This window comes from Dendrobates tinctorius, unplaced genomic scaffold (assembly GCF_039654945.1).
Source record: "Dendrobates tinctorius isolate UK_male_01 unplaced genomic scaffold, ASM3965494v1 ptg000196l, whole genome shotgun sequence".
Classification (NCBI taxonomy): Eukaryota; Metazoa; Chordata; class Amphibia; order Anura; family Dendrobatidae; genus Dendrobates; species Dendrobates tinctorius.
In genome coordinates, this window is record NW_027361863.1 from 22,741,500 (window position 1) to 22,768,033 (window position 26,534).

The 26,534-nt window shown below is 43.6% G+C and overlaps 1 protein-coding gene across 1 annotated transcript in view; it reads right to left on the bottom strand.

Annotated features, from left to right (window-relative positions):
- The window catches only part of CLCN1 (chloride voltage-gated channel 1), a 53,085-nt gene extending 26,888 nt beyond the window's left edge, over positions 1-26,197 (bottom strand). Inside the window, exons 1-13 of the mRNA XM_073552757.1 lie at positions 26,105-26,197; positions 21,728-21,835; positions 21,336-21,474; positions 21,099-21,230; positions 20,272-20,400; positions 18,592-18,725; positions 7,653-7,730; positions 5,577-5,655; positions 3,664-3,789; positions 3,175-3,259; positions 2,996-3,097; positions 2,633-2,717; positions 368-517 (exon numbers count right to left, since the gene is read on the bottom strand). Coding sequence (XP_073408858.1) covers positions 368-517; positions 2,633-2,717; positions 2,996-3,097; positions 3,175-3,259; positions 3,664-3,789; positions 5,577-5,655; positions 7,653-7,730; positions 18,592-18,725; positions 20,272-20,400; positions 21,099-21,230; positions 21,336-21,474; positions 21,728-21,835; positions 26,105-26,197 — 1,440 coding nt within the window. The remainder of the gene's footprint in view (positions 1-367; positions 518-2,632; positions 2,718-2,995; positions 3,098-3,174; positions 3,260-3,663; positions 3,790-5,576; positions 5,656-7,652; positions 7,731-18,591; positions 18,726-20,271; positions 20,401-21,098; positions 21,231-21,335; positions 21,475-21,727; positions 21,836-26,104) is intronic.
- Between the last annotated feature and the right edge of the window lie 337 nt (positions 26,198-26,534).

The following is a 26,534-nucleotide window of genomic DNA, read 5'->3' on the forward strand; positions in this document are numbered from 1 at the left end:
TTTGGAAAAACCCTCAAATACTACTTTGGGTTACACTGCCTTTTTACTACTTTTCCACAACGATTTTAACTAACTTTTTCAAGATCACTATGGTGGCACGGTCGCTATTGATCGTGGCAACTGGGATTGGCATTGCCACGGGGTAACAACCGGTTCTTGCAAATGAACAGATCCTGTGCTTTTGCAATCACCTCAACAGATCATCGCCTCACCGTGGCCGCCAGTTTGTCAGCAGTAAACAATACGACGTAGGAAACATCTACAGTTGATGTCAACCACGTTGGCCAAGGATGACCTAACCGATATTTTCTTCGCACCCATGTGAGTTTGCACGTGAAGAATGAGGGATACAGAAGATGGACATTACCTTCATGACGAAGAACAGAGGCAAAGTGACGAAGACGCTGACGGTATCGTTGATGAAGGCGTTCCTGTGTCTCAACGTTGAGGTGTTACCCTCTTCCTTGGTCCAGGTGTAGTTATCAAATAGCACATTGATGCTCTCCCGGGGCATAATCTGTGAGACCATCGGATTAAGATATAGAGAGTTAGTGGGATGAAGAGCAAGACAAAGAGGAGAGATGGACAATGTGCACTGGTCGATTAGTTCTTATCAACCATGAATTAGGTATTAAGTAAGAGAGACTCATTGGGTGGGAAGGAGAAAGGCGTCGTTTGGTTATGTGAGGCCTTTCCATGATATTTTGGACAGTTTATGGTGGAGATGTATCTGTACCGTGCAGATCCTTAGTATGAAGACAGACAGAGCCCATTTGTTGCATACTATCAGCATCTATGTGCATGGAGCAATATGGCCTCCACTACTCAGCCGCCATAGGAACATGCTGCCCTAATGACGTGCACAATGACGTCCGATGAATCGTACGCTGTATTGGGACAGGACTAGTAGAGTCTGGAGGTTTTAGTGAAAGGGAAACGGAGGGGAGGCCGGGGCGGGCGGCTACAGGAGAGTGTGGTGCCAAAAGGCCTGCAGACTGACGGGGTGGTGGAGAAGGCCGGCTGCGGCAGAGAGTCTATAGTGAGCGGGAGCCCATGCAAACACTAGGGTCGTAAGGGACTGGAAGTGGGGAGGGCGGGGGTCAGTGCACACAAGAAATCGCACCTTGGTGACACTCGCTGCCCATACTAATGTGCCTTGTCGGTGGCTGCAAGGTAGGGCCCTATGGCCTGTGGTCCAGGGCGTCTGCTGCGTGCTGTAAAGGCGAATATAGACAGTGTTGTCTGCCAAGAGAGCAGACGTGTGACCTGTGCCCATGTGCCCTCAACCTGGGGGCAGCATGTATTTTGTATGCACTGGCTATGCTGTGTCTTGTGTGGCAGGAAAGTTTCTCATTTGCCCCAGTTGGCATATGTTACCCCCTACACCCCTACTTCCAGCATGCTCCTCTGCCCTGCAGCTGTACTCAGGATCCTTCATAGCTTTGGCCTCAATCAGTTCACAGCACCATTTGGAGCAGAGTCACCCAGCGGTGCCTGTCAGCTGCCCTTACACATCAGATGGTGTCTGATGAGCTGTCTCATTCTCACTTTTCAGGCAATCATGGATTGGAATTTCTATATGAACTCTCTTTAACAATGGCCGACACCAGGCCATTATCTGCCCAGAATGTCATCTCGTAGACTGATACCATATCTGTGCATCATGAATTGTGGTATGTGTTAAAGGGCCCACTGAGACTCTTTCACCAGGGGCCCACGACAGCCTAGAGTCGGCCCTGACCGAGCCCTATGTGCACACATAGTCGTAGAGGTCTCCAGCCTCCAACTCTGAGACCTTCAACTGTCTCCACTCGGGAGTTGTAGTTGTGCTGATAAAGAGCCGCCGGATGGAGATCACCGATATGGAATATGCGCTTCTCTGTAGGATACCATATTATCTGGCAAATAAATTGGATATTTATCAACCAAACCCCCTGGAACCTGGTGGCACCAGTCAGCCATCCAAAGTACATGGGGTCCTCCTGGAGATAAGGATCGGGAAGATGGATTTCCAGTGTTTCATCCTCTTGATCTCAGGAAGAAGGAATTGCCCCAGAGGAGACTAATTACGGCTTATTCCCATCTCCAAATCCAAATTGAGAACACAAGCACGCTTAGACTAGCCGAGCATGCATGTATATAAAGGAAATTAGAAAAATAGCTGTTGACTGTTCAGCTAGCCAAAGATTACGGTCAGGTTCTTCTTTACCTAAAATGTTTTATAACTTTGGACATTCCCTTTTAAAAGCATGGCCTTGCGATGAGCTCATTATAGAGTACCCTGATGTTGGGGCTTCCAATGATTGACTGCAATCTTTGTAAGAACTTAGCAGTAAGTGTTCAATTTCCCTGCAGCACCTCCAGAGGTGACATGAAGTATTACATGGTTCCCTTCGAAACAATGGGCCAATTCCTCAAGCAAGAAAAATGTTTGTTTGTTTTTTCCCAGCAACTCTCACAGATGAGGCTGGAATTTGCTCAGAGAAAAGCTACAGCAGAAAATTCTCTGTTGGGTTCCCACTGGAGTGGCAAAAGGAAAGTAGACGATGTCATGCCAAAATGAGGTCGTCGGAGGTGTGGAGACCCGTCATTGCTCCTGTTTTTTATGTTCTCTGGTATGACACAGGCTTACCTCTCCGGCCATGAACTGTCCGAATCCCTTTGGGAACGTAAGGGTTGCAATGCAGAAAGTAATCACAGCCGGGTAAATGAAGCGACTTGGGGACAAAAGGAAAAACAAGAACAGAATTAACAATTTTTGAAACTTCAGATAAATTATTAGATAACAGATTTTCTGATCGTACTCGAAAAAGAAGTCATTTTTTTATAGGAAAATTTGAAAAAAACAACTATAACAAAGGCGTTGTGAGTTACCATGAGGGTCTTCTTCCATATATCGGCATGTCATATATAAATGGACAGGATCTGATGGGTTTTTATTACATCAACTGATTTGCATTTTGTAGATTTTGGAAGAATTCAGTCCTATACTTACTAACGACTCAGAAAACTGCTCAGGGTTTGGTTCTGGCGGATTCCAAGCACCACTTGTCGATTCAGGAACACAAAAAAGGCCCCGAGGAAACCGCAACAGATTCTGCACAGCAAAAATATCATTATAGTCATTGCAAAATCTCAACATTTCTAGGAAATATAACTCGGAGGAGACATTACCCGATCACTGCAAAGGCTGGTAACTCCTGGAGGTCAAAGGGGAACTCCATCCGAAAATTGGTGCGGAAAAGTGCAGTAATGGTGACTGAAATAGACAAGCAACTATTACTCCTGGATGTATAGAGGTTTGCAAGAAGAGATGGAAAATGGGGCTGCAGGAGCTGACTACACATGGTTTATTTCTAGCCTGTAACCATGAATACGTATCGGTCTGCGTCAGACCTGTATACACAAAACGGCAAAATTTACTTTTTGCAAACTTTGCTTTACTCCATATTTTAGATGCCTTGGAGCCTGAGCAGGAAAACATGGTGACGTGGACAATCATCGGATTGGTTGGGGTAAACAACGAGGCTAGACCCATAAAACTAGTTATAAAAGTGTACACACCCTTCAAATTCCTAAAATTTTACGGTCTATATTTACATAATGTTTGTGGGTTTGGGGGAAAATTTCCGAACATTTGGGGTAATAATAATCTCAACCGACCTGCATCCTTGTTCCATACAGCGAGAACCCGGAAAATGAAGGCACTAAATGTTGCTGCAAAAAATCCACGCCAGTAGTTCCTCACCGCAAAGTAGGAAGATGTCACCTCGATACTGAACAAGACACCTGTAGGACAATTCACAGCGACAAGGGAACACCATGATCACACGCGTTATCTGGAGCAAAGGACGGGACAAGGAAATAGACAACTCACTCAGGCACAAATATGGAATTCTTTGACTTGTCAAAAGTTTTGATCGATGGTGGCCAACTGATTGCTGAAGGAAAGGGGGCTGAAGGAGGACAAAAACTTTCTATAAAGTCATATTTGGCTTTGGGTGACATTCCCAAGAAATTGAACAAATGGCTCAACAATTGGTGAAGTCTCAGCGTCAGAACTTCCCACTGATGAAAACTTCTGCCATGTCATGATGGTCTACCTCACCTAAGACAGACAGTGCAGCAACAAACATAGAAGAATTGGACTTGCCTCCTAGCGGGGTTCCAAAGCAACAGCCGACACCAACAGCGCATCCCACAGTCAATACGTCAGTGTAATAATACGCCTGCTACTGATAGGCCATGAGTGACCACAGGACACAGCCAAGAGAAAGACCACCGAGATATGGACCATCACAAAGAGATGAGATGCGGAAATGGATACAACGAGCCAAGTGGAAGGAGGGACGACGACAGGACAAAAACGGCCAATGAAGGCATAAAACAAAGACGAAAATGGAGACAAAGAAAGGGTAAAAGAAAAACCAGAGCACAAACAACAAAAAAGAAAAAGAAGATAAAATCAGCAAAGATCTCACAACAGCCTGATTTTCATAGAATGCTTTGTGCATGCAGCCGAGTCCTTTCCCAAGGTTTGAGAAGATATCGGACACAAGTGACCAAGAGCTGACGCTTTCCAACTCAGGGAAGAGCAAAAAGCAATTTGGTAGAAACCAAACACCACAGTATGCAGGGAAGTTTAAAGAAGACACAGGCAAGATGCAAGGAGCAACGACAGAGGGAGAAGAGCGACCATTAATACAAGGATCGTTAGGTGGAGATGAAGTCAATGTCACCCTGGAGGGATCTACATGAGACACAACATTATGATTGGCCAAAGCCAAGCACCATTAACGTGTGATGTGACAGCTTAGGTCTAATATGGACTGAAGGTGCTTGTACACATAGAGGAAAGGAAGATGAAGATTTTGGCAGAATCATTTTTCAATTTCAATTTTCCCTCAATGCCAGAAAGATAAAAAAGACTGGACATGTTGGATTTCAGCATGTCCGATCCTTATTTCAGAATTAATATGAGGTTCTAGACCAAAAATGTATGATAGCTGCAGATTTTGCTCAACCATTTAAAAGCCCATGCACATTCTGCTGAGCTAAGCAGACATATGGACATATTAATAGTGGAGTCATGGGGGGGGGGATAACTGTCTAAAGTGTATGGGCATCTTAATACATTGGCATGATGTCTTAATTACCGACTTATTCACCCAAAGTCCATTAGTTTTCTTCTTTTCCTAATCTCTGCTCTCAATTCCAGTTCTATGACTTACTCTTCAAACCCAGAACATTATTGAGTATGTCATCCATCAAGACTTTCCAAGGACAGGACCCAAATTTTGCAACCCCATTTTGTGGAGTGCAGTTGTGGACCGAGCAGAATATTGCATGGTTTGCGCCACTTTGCGGTTGGGCTTCAGATGTCACTTGGATTCACCTCCTTGGAGTCATGATAGAATGGAAATACGCCTGGGTGGTTTTACCAGATTGCGTCATCACATTATGTTGCTCATGTAGCTGCCTCTGGTTGACAAAACACATAGGAAGTAGTCAGAGGGGATAAAGTTTAGAGCTCAAGACGGCCATCACAAGAGTTAACATTTATAGGCAGCACTTGCCTCCAAGTGGGGCACCAAAGCAACATCCAACCCCCACAGCACAGCCAGCGGCCAAAAGATCCAGACTTCGAAAAGGGTCCTGAGTAAGGGTGTCACATATATGTGAATGGATGAGGCAGGTCATAGATGCATTTATTATTATTACATGTCGTCTTCATACAATAATTGATATAATTCACAATGATTCACAGCTAGAACCTCCATAGTCTGGTTAATATGTGTGATATAAACCAGTGGTCTTCACCTTGTGGCTCCCCAGCTATTGTGAAGCCACTAACTTCACGCTCCAGCTTGTGGGAAGCTCCAGTCTAAAGGTTAGAGATAAGGAACTAGTTACCCTTCATGGAGACTTTTATAACATCCATCACCTGAAAGGTGATAAATGTAGAATCGCTGGACCTTCCTTGATCACTACAATGGGGGACCCGAGTAGTCCGATCCACCTCATCGCTCATCTCATCAAGGTCCAAAGAATGGAAAGTTCTCTAAATTTGTCAACTTTATCCCTAGTACCTATTGAATTATGGAGAAGTTGGCAGATCATCCCTCAATGTCTCACTTTCCAGCCTGGCTCCTCAACAATGGTCTATCGGCATAAATGCTACCAACTAACTCTTCACCATGTCCATGAAGGATTCACTTGACCATGGATCAGAAGATCTAAGGACATTTTTATAGCAACTTTCAGACTCTATGAATAACTCATATTCCAAGGGCAAAGGTGGTTCCTATCCAGTGTTAGAAAGGTGCCAGTAAAGAAGAGACCACTGAGTGATTGCAGACTTGGTTTTCAGATAAGCGCGAAGAATTAACTGTCTACGATCGCTTCCTATTACACTTGCATAAGTTTAGTCGCACACAAATAACTTTTGGGGGGTAGTTTTCCAAAATGACCCAGGATCGTAAAACACTAATACAAGAGTCAAACTTGTCCAGTAATCACCAATGAGGCAACCATTTAGGGAGGAATTGTACTTCGCCTAAGGGTATCCACTTTCCAGTCTGCAAGGGATGGTGGCACACGGCATTAATTGGCCGTGGTGGCAGCGGACGGGGGAGAAGAGGATATTGTTCTGTAGGGAAATTTAAAAAGTATTTGCCGCTAAGATTGTCTTGTGAGATGATCGGCGGATGATTGATCTTCTGGGATAGGAAGAGTTGGACTACAATGATGCTGAATTTGGGGAGGGTGATTTTTTGGAAAGCTTTTTTCATTTTTCCAGGTAGACATTCTAGACCTTCTCCTTTGCTTCCTAATGGAACCAATGGTTCATGAATCTTTCATGGTTCCGTACCATGAAACCACAGCTGCCTTATGGTGCCTGTATGCCTACTCCGATGGTATTCTCCCCTAGAAGTATCTCTGTGATCTGATATGTGACGTAACGTGCCATGATTGTTTTTCATAGGATTATCAATCCAAATCAAAAAGGAGGCCCTTTATTTGCATAGGTGCAACCATTAAATAAGAGTCGGTCAAAAACAGCAATTTCGATGGGATGTCCAACTGTCTGATGTGTATGAAAAGCCAATATGGGGGGAACGTTGGACCTGGCACGTTGGATTTTACCAAAGGTGTGTCGACCCTATTCTGAGTCCAACCATATGGGGAAGTCGGGAGGAATAAGTGAACAAAAACCTGTAACACAACAACTACATAGAGTTTATGAGCAGCTTTACCTACAAGTAAACATGTTACATTTCTTGTTACTGTTACTATAGGTCGGGTTATTTTAGATGAAAGTGTCTTAAATGTGGAAATTATATGGGGAGTGAGAATGGGTAGCTCGATGGAAGCAAAAACAAATATCAGCATTTCTTGACTGTTAGTTCACTTATCATCACGTAATGGGATGTTGCATTGTAGTGAGTCATTTACATGTGGAAAGTAGAATAATTAATAAGAGAGCTTCGCATTATCACAAGATTAGTACCAGCTAAAATCACTCTAAACGTTCTCCTGCCAAGTCAAAGCCAAGGCACCTGGAGCTCACGCCAGTCATTGCCAGGCAAAGGGGGCAAAGTGCCAATCAACACAAAGGCAAACATGGCGTTCGGTTAACTTTAGCTCCTTACCTCGTAGACGCCACAAAACACAGACATGAACTTGCTCAGGACGGCCGCACAGATACTCGAGATGTGCACAAATGGTCCCTTAAGGAACAAAAGTGGGGGAATTAATAGCAACATTTTTAGAATTATTTCTGCTAAGCCAAATAATAATTTGCACTGATGAGGTATAAAAGGCAGGAACAGATCGGAGTCTAGGAGCAGCTGTGACACCGGTCATGCTCTAAGACTCCTGCTGAGTCCGGTTGTCAGGAAATAATCAATAGTTCGCTCTTGTTCAAGTTCTGTGCAGAATTATATCTCAGCTTTCCTTCCTCAGTTGCTGCCCTAGCCAGGGCATGGATGCTTGTTGGAGCCCCCTTTGCACCATATCCATCAAGCCCCTGTGGTCTAATTAGAGAATAATTTTCCTTGACGTTTCCATACTTTGTAGCTGGTTATCTGATAGCAATATTATAAAATGTTTTTTTTTCCAAGGGCTAATCACAACTTGGTGGAGATGAGGTCCAAAACAGCAGCGACACTCTTGTCTGTAGGCTCCCTATGTTACTGCAGTTTAGCCCCAGCACAACGCACTCTTCCTCCAAGACTGGAAATTATTACTCACCTTGGACAACATCTTTATCTTTAGCTCTGCGCTATTAAGTATCAACTACTATTATTTTTCTATAAACTATTTAGAGAGAGAGTAGCACTTTTCGGTACACAGTAGATGAGCATTAATTTTACCATTAAAGGAAAAACTTTTCACCTCCCAAGGTTGTGCAGGTAGAGCACAACTCCGTAAATCTCGTGAATAGGGTTGAGCGAACCTGGACTGTATAGTTCAGGGTTTCTACTGGTGTCCGGTGTTGAACTTCGAAGACGTCTGTGTGACTGTTCAGAGTTTGGATACTTAATAAAGTTTGTTGAAAGGCTGCAGTGCATCCAATCAACAAGGTTTTAGGCTGAGGGTACTCTGTAGCCATCATCGCCATGCCAGCATGCCAAGTATTGGCATGGCTATGATTGGCCAGTGCCACCCATGACCAGGTGTGTATAAATACCGGATCATGGCTGCCACTGCCATTGTGCTCTGACTAGCTTAGGGCCAGTTCGAGGGAGGGACAGTGTAAACTAAATAAATAAATAATTTAAAAAAACGACATGGGGTCCCCTGTATTTTTAGTAACCAGCCAATGGAAAGCAGACAGCTGTTAGGTGGTGTTATTATGCTGGGAAAGGACCAATATCCATGGACCTTCCCGCCAGGCTCAGACTGGCCCACCGGAGAACTGGAGAATTCTCCGGTGGGCCCAGGCACTGACACCTGCTGGCATACTGGCCAGCAGCTGCCTAGGGCCCCCACTGCTCCAGGGGCCCCAACCAGTGGCTATGGGGCCCCTGAGTCAAGGGGATCCGCCCTGTGCCAGCGTAGCAGCAGCTGGAGACAGGATCCTGTCCCCGCTGCTAAAGTGAAATGAATATTCAAGCTTCCCCACGCCCCTATGGGCGTGGAGAGGCGTGAATACCATTTCTCTTTAATAGCGCGTAACGTTAGCGGCAGGCTGCAGCTAACACTGCCGGCATGGAAAACCCCACCACCGCATCACACACACAAAGCACCGCACCACATACACACACTCAGACACACAGCGCAGCACATCCCGGCGTCCTGCCCGGCGCTTCCTGTCTGAGACAGCCCAGCTGGATGATGTCATTACCAGCGTGCTGTCTCAGGCAGAAAGCTGCCGGTGAGGAAGAGGCTGCCGGGATGTCCTGCGGGGAGGTGAGCTGTGCTCTAAGTCTGTGTGCTTGTGTGTGTGTATGCGGTGTGGTGCTTTGTGTGTGAGTGTGAGAGTGATGTGGTACTGTGTGTGTGTGTGTCTGTGAGAGGGGGGTAGTGGGAAAGGACAATGATATTAGTGGGGGGAGGCAATGATGGTGGTGATGGACAATGATGGTGGGGGAGGCAATGATGGAGGTGATGGACAATGATGGTGGGGGAGGCAATGAAGGAGGTGATGGGCAATGATGGGGGAGGCAATGATGGAGGTGATGGTCAATGATGGTGGTGGGGGAGGCAATGATGGAGGTGATGAAATGGGCAATGATGGTGGTGGGGAGGCAATGATGGAGGTGATGATGGAGGTGATGAAATGGACAATGATGGTGGTGGGGGAGGAGGCATTGACTGAGGAGGTGGAATGGGCAGTGATGGGGTGGTGGGCGAGAATGATAGGGGTGGTGGGGGAGAAGGCAATGATGGAGGTGGTGATGAGGACAATGATGGGGTGGAGAGGGTCTGCATTATACTTTATGAGGGGGCTACATTATATTCTGTTGGGGGACAGCATTATTCTCAGGGGACTACATGATATTCTGGGGGCTACATCATACTATATGAGGGGGCTACAGTATACTGTATGGGGGCCTACATTATATTCTGTGGTGGGGCTGCATTATTCTCTCAGGGGACTACATTATATTCTGGGGGGCTACATATTTCTATACGAGGGGGCTACAGTATACTCTATGGGGGGTGCATTATATTCTGTGGTGGGGCTGCATTATTCTCTCAGGGGATCACATTATATTCTGGGGGGGCTACATCATACTATATGAGAGGGGCAACATTATGCCCTATGAGGGGGCTACAGTATACTCTATGGGGGGGCTGAATTATATTCTGTGGTGGGGCTACATTATACTATATGAGGGGGGCTGCATTATACCCTATGAGGGTGCTACATTATATTCTATGGTGGGGACTGCATTATACCTTATGAGAGGGTTGCATTATATTTTGTGGGGTGCTGCATTATATTCTATGAGGGGGGCTGCATTATATTTTATGAGGGGGGCTGCATTATATTTTATGAGGAGGCTACATTATTTTATGAGGGGGGCTACATTATATTCAATGAGGGAGCTTCCCCTCTATGATTCTACCCCAACCCCTGCTACATAATTAAGACGTGTACTACCTTATATTATACCCTCCTGATATTAGCGTGTTTTACCACACAAATGGTGGTCTTGTATTTATTTTTATGTAGCTACATAGTGGACCCCAAGAATGATTTTCTCTGGTGGGCCAAAGGTTCTCCAGTCTGACGCTGTTCCCCGCCCAATAGTATTATCCCCCAGCTGTCTACTTTGCCTTTTCTGGTTATTAAAAATGGAAGACCCCCCAAAAAAAATGACATGGGGTCCCCCCCTATTTTTTAATAACCAGCTAAGGCAAAGCAGACAGCTGTGAGCTGATATTACTAGTCTGGCAAGGTTCATGGTTATTGTCCTCTTCCCAGTATAATAAGACTAACTCACAGCTATCTGCTTTTCTTTGCCTGGTTATTAAAAATAGGGGACCCCACATTGTTTTTTTCCATTCATTTATTTATTAAAAAGTACAGTAAACTACGCATGCAATGCACAGCTCCACTCCACTCCTCTACTTGGACCTTTGCCTCCTGGTTCAAGATTATTTTTTTATAATTTTTTTGTTCTATGTTTTTTTAAGTAATTTCCCTATCTATATTTGTTTACAAGGCACTTATCCTACTCTTACCCCATTTGCTTCCTTTTTTGAGCCCCTAGCCTTTACTACAACCATTTACAACCATTTTACAGCATCAGAGTTCGGGTACCCATTGACTGTTTTGGGTCCGGGGTCAAGATCGGGTCAAGTTCTGGTACCCAAATGAAACTTTGGACTAAAGTTCATCCGAACCCGAACTTCCACGGGTCCGCTCAACCCTACTCATGAACTATTGCAGATGAGTGCAGCCAACCTGTTTGGTGTGGAAAAGTCTTCTAGGGAAAGATTCAACAGAGACTAATCAGACAGAGATAACCAAGTGACTGGTGCTTCCTACGGCAAAAAATTGATAATTCACTGGAATTAAAAAAAAAAAAAAAAGATTTGCTAAAAACACAACATGTTTCGGCAGTATCCAGCCTTCATTGGGTATCTCACACCTGAGGAAGGCTTAGTGGAACTGAAACGTCTTGTCTTTTTAATAAATCTTTATTTTTACGTATTCCAGTAAATGATCCAGTTTTTACATAGATTTTCTCCGTCTGATTATTTTTTATATGTTCAGCTCGATCTATGGAACACTACGCTAGTTGTGTGACTTGGTCATCCATCAACCTTGGATTGTAGTGACCAGGTTACACAAATAGCAAAGTTCACCATAGTGCAAAACGAGCACTCATCTGGTGCTTGCTACATCTCTAGATTGTAAATCTAGAATTATCTTATGGAAAATCTGCCTTTTTGGCTAATAGTGTTGAGCAAACAATTTTCCTGGACCATGGGCGAGTGGCCACATCAGTAATCTATGGCTGATGGATAAGAGCCCTGCATCCTGTAACTGTCATGATCCAGGATGGGCTTTGTCTTTGGCCCGTCCTGGTCAGACAGGGGTTAATTGTTTCTGCCTCTCTCTGGCAGAGGGCGGCTATTTAATGCTCACTTGACCTAGGTCCGGTGTCAGTTATACTCCTGCCCTCGGCTGAGTTAGTTGGCCTCTTGTGTACGTGTGCCTTGTGCCTGATAACTTGTTGCTTGTTTGGTTTTGATCCGGTTCTGTCCCTGTTACGAGTTCTGCCTGACCCTCTTGTACTGTGCTACCTCTCTGTGTATGACCCTCTGCCTGTGACTTGACTATTCTTTGCTCGTCCCTCTGGTACCGCACAGCCCTCTCCGTGTACGAACCCTCGCTTTTCTGACCTGCGTTTTCCTCTCCTCTTCTACAGTTTCCCTGCAGTAGGTACATTATATCATCTGCTGCAGTAGAACGCTAAGCCCCGCCCCCTGCAGTCACATGATCTACCATTGTGGCCAAAAGTATTGACACCCCTGCAATTTTGTCAGATAATACTCAGTTTCTTCCTGAAAATGATTGCAAACACAAATTCTTTGGTATTATTATCGTCATTTAATTTGTCTTATATGAAAAAACACAAAAAGAATTGTCCTAAAGCCAAATTGGATATAATTCCACACCAAACATAAAAAAGAGGGTGGACAAAAGTATTGGCACTGTTCAAAAAATCATGTGATGCTTCTCTAATTTGTGTAATTAACAGCACCTGTAACTTACCTGTGGCACCTAACAGGTGTTGGCAATAACTAAATCACACTTGCAGCCAGTTGACATGGATTAAAGTTGACTCAACCTCTGTCCTGTGTCCTTGTGTGTACCACATTGAGCATGGAGAAAAGAAAGAAGACCAAAGAACTGTCTGAGGACTTGAGAAACCAAATTTTGAGGAAGCATGAGCAATCTTAAGGCTACAAGTCCATCTCCAAAGACCTGAATGTTCCTGTGTCTACCGTGCGTAGTGTCATCAAGAAGTTTAAAGCCCATGGCACTGTGGCTACCCTCCCTAGATGTGGACAGAAAAGAGATTTCAATGCAAGATTGTGCGGATATTGGATAAAGAACCTCGACTAACATCCAAACAAGTTCAAGCTGCCCTGCAGTCCGAGGGTACAACAGTGTCAACCCGTACTATCCGTCGGCGTCTGAATGAAAAGGGACTGTATGGTAGGAGACCCAGGAAGACCCCACTTCTTACCCCGAGACATAAAAAAGCCAGGCTGGAGTTTGCCAAAACTTACCTGAAAAAGCTTAAAACGTTTTGGAAGAATGTTCTCTGGTCAGATGAGACAAAAGTAGAGCTTTTTGGGCAAAGGCATCAACATAGAGTTTACAGGAGAAAAAAAGAGGCATTCAAAGAAAAAAACACGGTCCCTACAGTCAAACATGGCGGAGGATCCCTGATGTTTTGGGGTTGCTTTGCTGCCTCTGGCACTGGACTGCCTGACTGTGTGCATGGCATTATGAAGTCTGAAGACTACCAACAAATTTTGCAGCATAATGTAGGGCCCAGTGTGAGAAAGCTGGGTCTCCCTCAGAGGTCATAGGTCTTCCAGCAGGACAATGACCCAATACACACTTCAAAAAGCACTAGAAAATGGTTTGAGAGAAAGCACTGGAGACTTCTAAGGTGGCCAGCAATGAGTCCAGACCTGAATCCCATAGAACACCTGTGGAGATATCTAAAAATGGCAGTTTGGAGAAGGCACCCTTCAAATATCAGGGACCTGGAGCAGTTTGCCAAAGAAGAATGGTCTAAAATTCCAGCAGAGCATTGTAAGAAACTCATTGATGGTTACCGGAAGTGGTTGGTCGCAGTTATTTTGGCTAAAGGTTGTGTAACCAAGTATTAGGCTGAGGGTGTCAATACTTTGTCTGGCCCATTTTTGGAGTTTTGTGTGAAATGATCAATGTTTTGCTTTTTGCTTCATTCTCTTTTGTGTTTTTTTCATTTAAGACAAATTAAATGAAGATAATAATACCAAAGAATTTGTGTTTGCAATCATTTCCGGAAGAAACTGAGTATTATCGGAAAAAATTGCAGGGGTGTCAATACTTTTGGCCACAACTGTAGGTCCTGGGACTCCTTACTATTTTCAGTGCCGCAGGTCCTGTCTGCTTAAACTGTCACCACAGTATTGGACCCCGCGCTCTCCCATAGTGTGGGTAAGTCACCCTGCTCGGCGTGGCAGTTTGCTGACGCCGACAGGGTCCTGACATTAGAGTCCTGACAGTAACATCTATAACCCCTAATCTGATTAGCTGGCCGCCACAACATCATGTTGGAGAGCAACCGCTAGACCATGGTCTTATTGTTCATCTCTATTGACAAGTATAACAAGGTCAGAGTTTGGACCATTGGAAGGCACAAGCTTCGATAAGCAATTAACCCCTATGCATAGTTACAAAAATTGCCAAAACTAATTTTAGCATCAGTTTAGTCCCAATTTCCTATCTAAAAACATCTTTTTTTTCTACACAATGGCCATTACTCTTTTGGACATCGTGACATTTTTCATGATTGCTCTAAGGGTCCAGCATATCATTAGCAGAGGTGACTTTGGAGTAATCACTCACCACACGGGCTTACTACTTCTTATGAGGAGCATTAGCAATAACCTATGGATTTTGCCGATCTGTCCTGTATGTACAGTCATTACGCTATAGATTTTTTTATTTTTGACAAGTTTCGGCTTGATCTCAAGCCATGGTGACCTGATGGATGAACACTCTGTAGGAAGATCGATCCTGTACAAGCCTAGATAGATCCACCAGGATCTTTTCTACTGCTAACAAGATAGTATAAAGCCACCAGGTTGCTGGTCTTCCACTTCTCCTTGTTCCTTCTATTCTTCCGACCATGATGTCCTTCTCCAGTGATCGCTCTCTTCGTATCATGTGTCCAAAGTAGTCAAGTCCGTAGCTTGGAGATCTTTGCCTCCAGTGACACGTCTGGCTTGATTTGTTCCAAAATGTATTTGTTGGCTCTTCTTGCTATCCATGGTATTGATAGCATCCTGCTCCAGCACCACATTTTGAGGGCATCGATTCTGCTTCTGTCTTGTTTCTTTATCGCCCAGGTTACCACAGAAAAGACCAGACTACATATGAGCTTTGTCTTCGTCACCAGTGAACAGTTCCTCGATTTGTAGACCTTGTCCACTGACTTCATTGTTGACTTGCCCATAGCTATGCTCCTACTGACTTCGATGCTGCATTTTTAGTGATTATTGATCCAAATAGGTTGAAGTTCTTTACAACTTCCAGTTTGTCACCGTCCATCTCAAATATGTCCCGGTTGTACATGGCGTTAGTCAATATCTTTGTCTTCTTTGTGTTGAGTATCAGTCCCATGTTCGAGCTTTCCATCTTGACACTCCGTAATAAGTCCTTCATTCCATCCACGTTTGTCGCTAACAATATTGTATCATCTGCGAATTTATAGATTATGATGCAATTAATAAAGAAAGCATGCAAGAAGAAAATTTCCCTTGGTGAATCCCAGGAACCTGGATCTGACATTCCCAGTAAATATTAGTCATTGAGTTCTCTGCTAGTGGGAATATCTTCCTGGATAACTTGATATATTTCCATTCAGTAATTTGGAAAAACTAGGTGACAATCCCTGTGGCGTCACCATATTAGGGCCGTGTTACCTCCTGCGTTGAGCCCCTTTGGTTTGTGTCGTTCAGTCATTACTGGCGGCAGCTGGTGCTTAAGTTATTGCAGAAGAATTTTCACTGAGCGTGGGCCCTGATAGGGAAGCCCTCCCGAGTACACCCTGCGCATCTCTCCGTCCCATCACAACCGATCAAGTAACGGAGCTCCTGCCGAGTGTCTTATTTATAGATGGAAATATCATGAAGTACAAATCCAGAGCAAGAACGTCTGCTGAATGTTTGCTTTGGACACAGACAGTCGCTGTGTTGACCTGTCCACATATATTACATCATGTGATCCGACAGTAAAGACAATGTGTGGAAATAACACATTATTCATGGATTGTACATATTCTTTGCTTGTTTTTCTGCTTTTTTTATATTATCTACATTAACAAAAATGTTGACATTTTGCTTGTTTCAAACTTATTACTTGAATACATACAATAGGCTCACACTTCCTGTTATCTGCGGCTCACTTGTCAGCTTTGCTGTATAGACTGGTACTGAATGAGCAGTGCCATTTCTGTTATGAATGGGTCACCGAGGAGGAAAAAATCAAAACATGCTAAGTCTCAGAAAACCAGAGAGGTTGGTAACTATGCAGACTGTAGAGCCCTAATCTTAACACACAACTAGAAGCAGTCGTGGAGCGTTCCTACGGTGGTCCTGGATGCCTCGTCACAACCGGAGAGGTAGATAACCCTTATTTAAGAAAAGAGGAAAACTAACTCCCCAGAGCAGACCCCATAGGAAAGACAGCCCCCCACATGTATTGACCGTGAAGCAAGATGAAAACACAAAGGCAGAAAAATAGGCTGAGCAAACGATGGGGCCAAACTAAAATGAAAGGACAGGAAAGGAAAGATACTGTCTGCAATCTGCCAAAAAAACCCTACCAAAAATAATGTCCAACGCTTCTGATAACAAAATTAACCCTGAAGTCACTAGACTTCTCCCACTATATCAGCACTCTGGAATATTCTGAGACAGAGCAAAAAGAGGCCAATTTAATAAGGGACAAAAAGGCAAATTGGCAAATACAAATAAATAAGAGTGGAAATTCAGCACAGCCCAGCCGGGCTGGCTGACCACACAAAGACTGAGTTGACCAACAAGAGCAAGTGTGAACATTAGCAAAAAAACAAACTTAACTTGAGATGACTGGAGCAGAGCTGAAGTGCAAGACCTGAGAAACAGACTGAATCACCAGCAACAGGATAGGGCGTTGGCTGTCTTATATCCAGTCTGATACTCCAGAGATCCAATCACTATCCTCCTCGTCAGGTGGTAGACCTTTACCAATTAAACTAACCTCACTACCTCCTATCACTACCAGAGGGAGAACGGAAGGAGAACTCCCAGCTGGTGGAGCAGAAAATGAGCTCATAACACATTTCATTATGAGAGTCCTATTGTATTTCTTGAATCCCTTTAAAGGCCAAATAGTAACACTATAAGCTAAACACAAAGATCAGGCTCAGTATGCAGCTTCGTATGTTTTGATTTTATATATATTAATTTCCACATTAAGTAAAATCTTACACTTACTAGTGGAGCATGCACACAATAAGCTAACATTTCCTGTTAACTGCAGCCCACTTGTTAGCTTTACTGTATAGACTGAGACTGAAGGAGCAGAGTCATTTCATCATCAATATTATGAGAGCTCCATTGTATTTCTTGAATCCTTAAAAAGGCGAAATTGTAATACTATAAACTAAGCACACAGATAACACTCTATATGCATGCAGCTTTGTTTTTTTTTATATTTATCAACATTTATTTTAACAAAAGTCTTAAAATCTTGCACCACTGGAGCACAAATGAGAAATTAAGATTTCCTGTAATTCAAAGCCTACTTGTCAGCTGTGCTGTATAGCTTGGGACAGAATGAACAGAGTCATTTCGTTATCATTACTATGAGATCTATCACATGTTTCTTGAATTCTTGATAATCAGAATAGCAAAACTACAAAGTAAACACAGATAAGAGTCTGTATACAGCTGACATTAGGGAAGATACATATGCTGCATATTATATATATATATATATATATATATATATATATATATATATAAGCAACAATGTTTGATAGAAAAGAAGAGAAGAAAAAAAAAGATATTTCTATCCTACAGGCAGAAATCTAATTTCTAAGGCTTAATTTGAATGCATGAGACATTCCCTTTAAATAGCCAGCAGATTGTCCTCAGAAATCATTTTAGTCCAGAAATCGCTGGGGGGGGGTCTGAACTCACAGACTCCTATCAATGTCTTCCTTTAAGAAGCCTATGTGACCACATTTTTTTTAAAAGAGTAAGTAAACTTTCGTCTATTTTTTTTAATACCTTTACAGCCCTTTAATTCTGAGCAGATTAGTGGGTGTCCAAATCCTGATTGTAAGGGATACGATTTCCAAAATGTTGCATTGATTGAGAAGCAAAGTAGACTTAAAGGGGAAATCCACTTAAAGGATAAGTAAACTGTTGGCTAATTTTTTTTTTTTTTTATACCTTTTTGACCCTTTAATTCTGAGCAGATTAGTCAAGGTGTGGGTCCCGGGTCCTGAGACCCCACTGATCGCTCTAAAGACCTCTTAGAATTGCGCGCACAATAAAGTATGGATCCAATATAAATTCAAAGGCATTCTACCGCATCCGTACTCTGCTCCTGTTTCCTGGCTACACACTTCTAAGAGGTCTTTTGAGTTATGAGTGGGGGTCTCAGGACCCGGACACCCACCATTTTGCTCAAAACTAAAGGACCTAAAGCATATAAAAAAAATTATACAACATTGGATTTCCCTTTAAATTTCTTTGCTTTTTAATCATTGCAACATTCTTTAAATTTTATCTCATTTCAATCTTTCTTTCCGTTTTTTCTTTTTACCATGTGACCTCCATGAATGTTCTTACCTCTTTTCCTAGGGGCATCCCACTCCCCAAAGAGGCCGTCAGACCAATCACTTTGGCTACGAAGGCTTTGAGAGTTAAGTATTCTTTCAGTACGACACCTCGGAGAATAACTTTCATTTCTGGGATTCCGGATCCTTAGAAGAAATAACAACATGAAGGTTTGAGGACCTCAATTTAACTTGATTCAAAAACTGTAATAAAACTTTTTTTTTTCATTTTTAAAGACTTTTACAATCACGTAAGCATTTATCGGGAATGATCCAGCTCAGCGGTGGTCCAAGAAAATAGGAGATTTGTAAGCAAAACATCCTCGTGCTTTAAAAGGTTCAATTTGTTGCAGAGTTTTTATCTTTTGGTTGGGTCTCATTTCTACGAATACTTACATGGAAGCACTCCAGTCAGTGATTGCACAAAAGAGAGGAAAAAATAAAATGATCTATTAGAAAAAAATAATTTGGTGAAATATTTTGCAAAAATTGAAGTAGAATGGGCAATTGATAAGACGACAAATAGTTTAAGGAGTTGTCTCAATATGATCTTTCAGATCACTAGAGGTCATCCACCGGTCAAAGCCCATAATGGCGAGCTATATCCTTGAGATGGTGGTCGTCAAACAGTTAAAATGGACTCCAGCACAATCACCCATCTCTGGGCTCGGACACTCGTACATATTTTTGTCAATGACCCCTCTGGCATCCTCTTATCTCCCATGGGAACAAAGGACCAAAACTTCGTCTGCCCTTAGGAAAAAATTGGGAGAACCTCATATACAGGCCAACCAAAGGCAATAGATTTGGCCAACTTTTGTCTAACGTGTTTGACCAGTCTATGGACACCTAGAGGATATAAAAGTGGAAAGGATTTGAGGAATTGACCCGTAGATCCTTGAAAGGAGATGGGGCAATCAAGTTGAGTGATGTGCTAGGAGGTCAACTTTTGGTGGTTGGGGGTCTGATCTCTCAAGCGCTGAGGAGCCATACCGTATCTTTTTATGGCTCACATAGGTAAAATGGCTAGCATCTGTTGATTGTCCCATTTATCCTTACCAAATAAAGAGGTCTTAGACACCACAAAGGACAGTTTTGGAGAAAACATGAGGAGGTCAGGAGCTCTATTTTAGAATATTTGGGTATCAGTCCTCATGGCTGAGTACTAGCAACCTCAATGGCTAAGATTAAGGGAAATTGGAACGAATGGCCCGTCTGGTTCCCCTTCACATATATGTCTATAAAGAAGCAGCCGAATGTCAACACTAAGATTTAGTCAGGATAACTTGTTGATGGTTGTGTTTGTTGGATCTACAGTGTCGACAGAGGGTTATGTAGGGACACACGATGAGACTGGCCTCGATGGGTGACCATAGTCTTAGCTGGGTAAGTGACTCACACCAGGATAGAGTTTAATGATAAATTCACTGTCAAGAGATAGCTGATACAGTCTCCGGTTACCCCGATGGCCCACAACGCTCCTCAAAGATGACCCAACTGAGAAGTTTCTGCTACATGCTTCGGAGGCCCCGTAAGACACATGCTAATATGGCACCAACATTAAAGGACTAGGAGGACTTATGTGTGGTATAATGATAAAATAAGAAAAGATATATACAGAACACAGTAAGATTAGGGCTAAGAGAAGCAGACTACCAACGGCTTCTGAAGGCCAATCATGACACCTACTTACCTATGGCTTGTGGAGACACTAAGTGGCAAAAGACGGCAGCAAATAATATAAGAACGAGAGGGTAGGACACCCAAGCCATATACTGGTACCAGACATTGTGAGAAGCTCTTTCATACATCCACTTATATGCTGGGAAACAGAAAACAGAAATGAGGTGAGATGTTATGGGTCAAGAACATTATTACTATATTTAAGGTTTTTTTTCCCAGTCTAATATTGATGATTTGTCCTAAAGAACCTCAAACTATCAGCAGAAGGAAAAAGCTATGCCTTCTATACTGTAGTTCCAGACACAGTGACCTCCGACTAGTGTGGTTGTGGCTGGTATTGCAAGTGATCCAAAGTGCCCCTTCATACTACTACAAACCGGTGGTAGGATGCCCCTCAGTCGTAGATTGAAGAACTATTATTTGGGACCAACACCAATCAGGATAATGAAAGTGCACTGATTCATTCACTGCAATACCGAAGTAGTGACCATCATACCAGAGTGCATGGGCCTGATACTGCAGCCCATAAATACTGCTAGTAGGATGGCGTCCAAGTGATAAGATGCACATGAGTCTTACACCGAAAGGACATTAATGTAAATGGAAAAGATGCAAAAGGCTGCATAGCGGGTGGCGCTGTTGCATTGGAGGCTATGAAAAGGTTTTTCCACTGGTGCAGTGGTGGTAAAAGGTACTGCAGGCAGCTAATGTACCAAACATAACTATAGCTAGATATTTATGTTGCATCCATCAGAAATGGAAACCACATCAAGTCCACAGTCATATAAAGTACTAGAAACATTCATATCCTGTAGTACATTACAAAACCAACATTACCCTGTAAACTCTTGGCACTGGCATAGTCCATACTCCAGCTCACCAACGCCATGACAAGACCAAGAAGAACAAGGAAGATCCAATCTTCTCCCAATTTTTTGATGAAATATTTCTTCACCCGTTGCATGCAGGCTGAAAAAAAATGGAAGAAAGTGTAATTACATCATAAGGAAGTAATAATTATTATGACGTCTGCACAAAGCTCCGAGGTTATGATCTCTCGTGATGACGTCTCACCATGGCACTTGGAGTAGCATTGCTTCTGGACATCAGGGGGCTTGGTTGTGCTGGCACTCGCACTTTGCTTCTCTTGTAGTAATCTGACAGCTTCTTTTCGAGCAAATTGAGAAAGTTCTTCCGTATAGTGGCCATAGGTCTGTTAGGAGACACAAAACGTTTCCAATTCGGGTTACAAGGCAAACTCAAAGGGTCAACAGATAATCTTTCTGGCTTGATGAGCTACAACCATAGTAGGATGGTGACCATCGCTCTACGCCTGGGTCCGGTCACCAGCCCACAGGTAAAAAGAACAAAAAACAATCAGCGATGGAGGAGCAAAACGCTTGTTCGTTGGGTGAAATGATCCTTAAGCTTGACAACCTATGTGCACAAAATGATCCACTACCGACCATTCTGTGCTCATCTGAAGAGCAGTCCGGCTGTCCAAAGAGGCAATCGGCAAACATGAAGCCGATCGGCCGGTGATTGGGTTGACTATCGTAAATCTGCCCTAACGACTGCCAATGGAGAAATAGAACGAAAGCTCCTAAGGTTTATATAGAAATTGTATTCCTGAGCTTAGAACGTATCTCCACAAATATCCCATCCCGAGATTCTGACATTCCAACTATCTCATGAATAAAGCTTTCATAATTGAGCCTGGACGCACCGGAAACGTAAAGAGCAAGAAGCAGATGTCAGCGGGTAACAATATTAGTTACCACTGATCATTTACTGACTCACCGGCTGCACATGCGGTTATTGCATTCAAGGTTTGTTATCGTTTTCGCACTTACATCAGACCTTCACGGTACCATCGCCTGTGGAGAGCGCCTCCACAAACGACGTTCATGATGTAAGACCGAAAATGTTTAACAAACCTTGAATGCAATAACCGCATGTGCAGCCGGTGAGGCCCCTGCAGGGCGGCTAACACTGAGTGCAATCTGGCCTGTTTATCCGGCCCCGAGGCTCCGGGGGGCCACTCATGTGTGGCGGGCAGGGAGCGATCCCTGCAGCTCCACTGCCTATAGGACAAAATGGCAGCAGAGTGGAACTGCAGGGATCAGTCCTGCTTCCTGGCCGCGCTTGCTGTCTGACATAGCAGCATGGCTGGATGATGTCAGCATTCAGCACGCTTCTGTGTCAGAAAGAAAGCTGCAGGGAACGTGCATCGATGTGAGCGGTGCTGTGTATGAGTGTGTGTGTCTGTCTGTGTGTGTGTAGGTGGTGGAGATGTGTGTGTAACTTGCAGAGAGGTGATTGGTGTGTGTAAGTGGTAGAGAGGGCAATAATGGGGGTGATGGAAAGGGCAATGATGGGGGTGGTGGGGGAGAAAGCAATGATGGACGTGGAGGAAAGGGCAATGATGGGGGTGGTGGGGGAGAAAGCAATGATGGAGGTGGTGAAAGGGAAATGATGGGGGTGGTGGGGGAGAAGGCAATGATGGTGATGGGGGAAAAGGCAATGATGGGGGTTGTGGAAAAGACAATGATAGAGGCGGTGGAAAGGGCAATGATGGGGTAGTGGAGAAGGCAATGATGGAGGTGATGGAGAGGGCAATGATGGAGGTGGGGAGAGGACAATGATGGGATGCGAGGGGGAGGAGGACAATGAGGAATGTGGAGGATTGGGATGGGAAGAAGGGGGACTTATAATAGCCTTATGAACAGGAGGAGGTGAAGGAGATTAGATATGGCTGTAAAATTAATTAAGTGGTGGAGGATGCTAAGCCCCTAATGGCATCCTCCCCCATCTCACAATTCTTTATGATGCTATTGGGGACTTAAAATTTATTGGGGATTGGGAGAGGAGGTGATAAGATGCATAGGACCCTTTAAAATTAACTGAAAGGTGGGAGAAGACGCTATCAGGGACGTGTAATGAATTAGGAGGTGGCGGGGGATGCTCAGTACCTGATGGCACCTTCTCCCACTTCCAAATTCATTTTGATGCTATCAAGTACTTTAATGAATGGGGGTTACACAGGACAGTGACGTGGGCTATGTGCATACATTCAGGATTTGCAGGAGAAAATTCTGCTGCATATCCTAATGTGTTGGCAGGAAGAAAGTTGTGTAAAATACATTTACCGTATATACTCGTGTATAAGCTGACCCCAGTATAAGCCGAGGCACCTAATTTTGCCACAGAAAACTGGGAAAATATATTGAATCTAGTATAAGCCAGGTATGCATTGTCCCCTCATCTATTTCCTTGTATGCATGGATCCTCATCCCTGTACTGGTATGCACAGGCTCTTCATCCCTATCCTGTTATGCATGGCTCCTCATCCCTATCCTTGTATGCACGGGCTCCTTATCCATATCCTGTTATGCATGGCTCCTTATCCCTGTCCTTGTATGCATGACTCCTTATCCCTGTCCTTGTCTGAATGGCTCCTCATCCGTGTCCTGGTATGCACGGGCTCCTCATCCCTGTCCTTGTATGCATGGCTCCTCATCCCTATCCTTGAATACAGGGCCCCCCCATGAGAAAAACATAAAAAAACAACTCCTACTTACCTTCCCTATGCGCCCTCGCAGCATCCTTCCTGTTCCGGCGCCAGCAGCTCCTGCGGCCGAGCGATCACGTGTCCCGGCTCATTAAGGTAATGAATATTCACCTCTCTCCACTCACCGGGGACACATGATCACTTGGCCGAAGGAGCTGCTGGCACCATAACAAAATGCTACGAGGGCACGCAGGGAAGGTAAGTAGGAGGGGTTTTTTTTACAGCTGCTGGAAGAAGGCGGCTGCAGCTGTAACTGTGTATTCTATAACAGAAATGAATATTCATTGCCAGAGCAGTGAATATTAATTTCGCTTTAGCAGCGGGCCGCCGGCTCCTGCCTCCTGTGACCCGCTACTCCGCCGCCCCCGCCAGCTTCTGGGACAATGACTCGAGTATAAGCTGAGGGGGGCGTTTTCAGCTTATACACAAGTATATAAGGTATTTTTTTCTCACATTTTTGCCATGCTTTTGTTACGTATTTTCCTCCTTTAGTACAGGTGAAACACGCTGCAAGAATTGACATTATGCAGATTTTAATCTGCTGCAAATCTGCAAAGAAGAAATAAGCAGCGTGTGCATGAGACTTCAGAGATCTCAATCACCGTGACAAGACGAGTCGTGGCTGGGAGATGTCGTCATGAAGGTCTGACCAGATGGAGAAGAAACAGGAGAAAGCGGCTCTAATCAGACGAGAGGTCAGCGGTAAGTGCCTGGATGTATCTGCACTGTATGATGTGGAGTGATGTTGCTTTTTTGTAAAATCCCTTATTCTACATTCTCACATTTGTGTGAAATGTCCATGTGCTTCAAGGTTTTTTTATCGGAAGGCACACGGACTCAGAGTTTTATAGGTCCATTCACACATGCATGAAAATCACGGATCTGAGAATGAGATCCGTAAAGGTCAGAGAATGTCCTGCTCTGATCCGATTTTGAGAATCAGAATAGGACATGCTCAATGCGTCTGTAAAAGTGGGTAGCACACCGACACTGCACACGGATACAGGGATGTAGCCTTATTATGTATAGCACAGTCCCTTATATATAGTGCACACTACTCACTTATTATGTATCGCACAGTCTCTTAGTATATAGTGTATTCACTTATTATGTATAGCACAATCCCTTAGTATATAGTGTACTCACTTATTATGCATAGCACAGTCCCTTAGTATACAGTGTACTCACTTATTATGTATAGCTCAGTCCCTTAGTATATAGTATACTCACTTATGTACAACACAGTCCGTTAGTATATAGTGTACTCACGTATTACGTATAGCACAGACCCATAGTATATAGTGTACTCACTTATTATGTAAAGCACAGTTCCTTAGTATATAGTGTAATCACTTATGTACAGCACAGTCCCTTAGTATATAGTGTACTCACTTATTATGTCTAACAGTCTCTTAGTATATAGTGTACTCACTTATTACGTATAGCAGTCTCTTAGTATATAGTGTACTGACTTATTATGTATATCACAGTCCCTTAGTATATAGTGTACTGACTTATTATGTATATCACAGTCCCTTAGTATATAGTGTACTCACTAATTATATACATTATAGTGGCGTCCTAAGTTACATAGTTTTCTCTTCTATTATGTGTAACACCGTCCCTTATTGCATACCATCCTCTCTAGTTATATATGGTGCTGTCCCTTATTATATAGCTTCCTCTGCTATGTATAGTGCTGTCTCTTACTTAGTGTATTTTTGTTATTTTTGTTATTCACAGCGACATCTTTTACTACATAGTCACCTTTTTTGTTAGATATAAAATCACTGCTGATGACGGAGCCGGTGACCAGACTACCAGTCAATCAGCTCCTCCATTAGAAAAGAAGCTTTCCCATGCTCCATCAGCCATCACTGCATTATATATCTAACAAGACAGGACGGTATGTAATAAAAACCAGGGCTCTATATAATCCGATATGTAAGGGACGGTACTGTACATAAGATCGGGCACTGTATAAGGGACGGCAATATACATAATATGGGAGACTATGTAATATATATACATGTATGTGTGTGTGGACATATATATATATATATATATATATACAGCTCTGCAAAAATTAAGAGACCACTGCAAATTTTTCATTTTGTCTGATTTTTCTCTTTATAGGTATATTTTTAGGGCGAGCATATCGTCTGTATGTGACCAAGCGTGCAAATCCCATATGTGCTTTTCTCTTTATTGCCGTATGTTAGAGTTGGAGCAGAAATCACATAAATTCCTAGAGACCTTGCAAATAAGTCACCAAGCCAGGCCACGGATCATCGGGATAATGGCCGTGTTGCACCAGCTCCATGGATCCAGAAGAAGGGATGCCGATCAGACGGGCATGTTCCATTTTAATCTGACGGGGGGGGGGAATATCCTTCCTGACAGCATCACAATAATGAGATTATTCTGTTATTAATCCTCCCAGCGACTCCGGTTACTAATTATAGAGGCTTCTACAGTTTCCAGAATGAGCGGCATCTAATTCACAGTAAACCCACTTAGTCCATCTGTTATCACCCCCCAGACAATTCCTGATCCCCTTCTGTCATTCCGCTCTTCTACCGCAATAGACCTGATTCATAGTATTAAAGGGGCAGTGCACCAGGTGGCGCCTCACTGCTGGGATCTCTAGTGATCAGCTGTAATCTGGTGGGACACACGGCAGAAGCTCTTCACCAGCCACA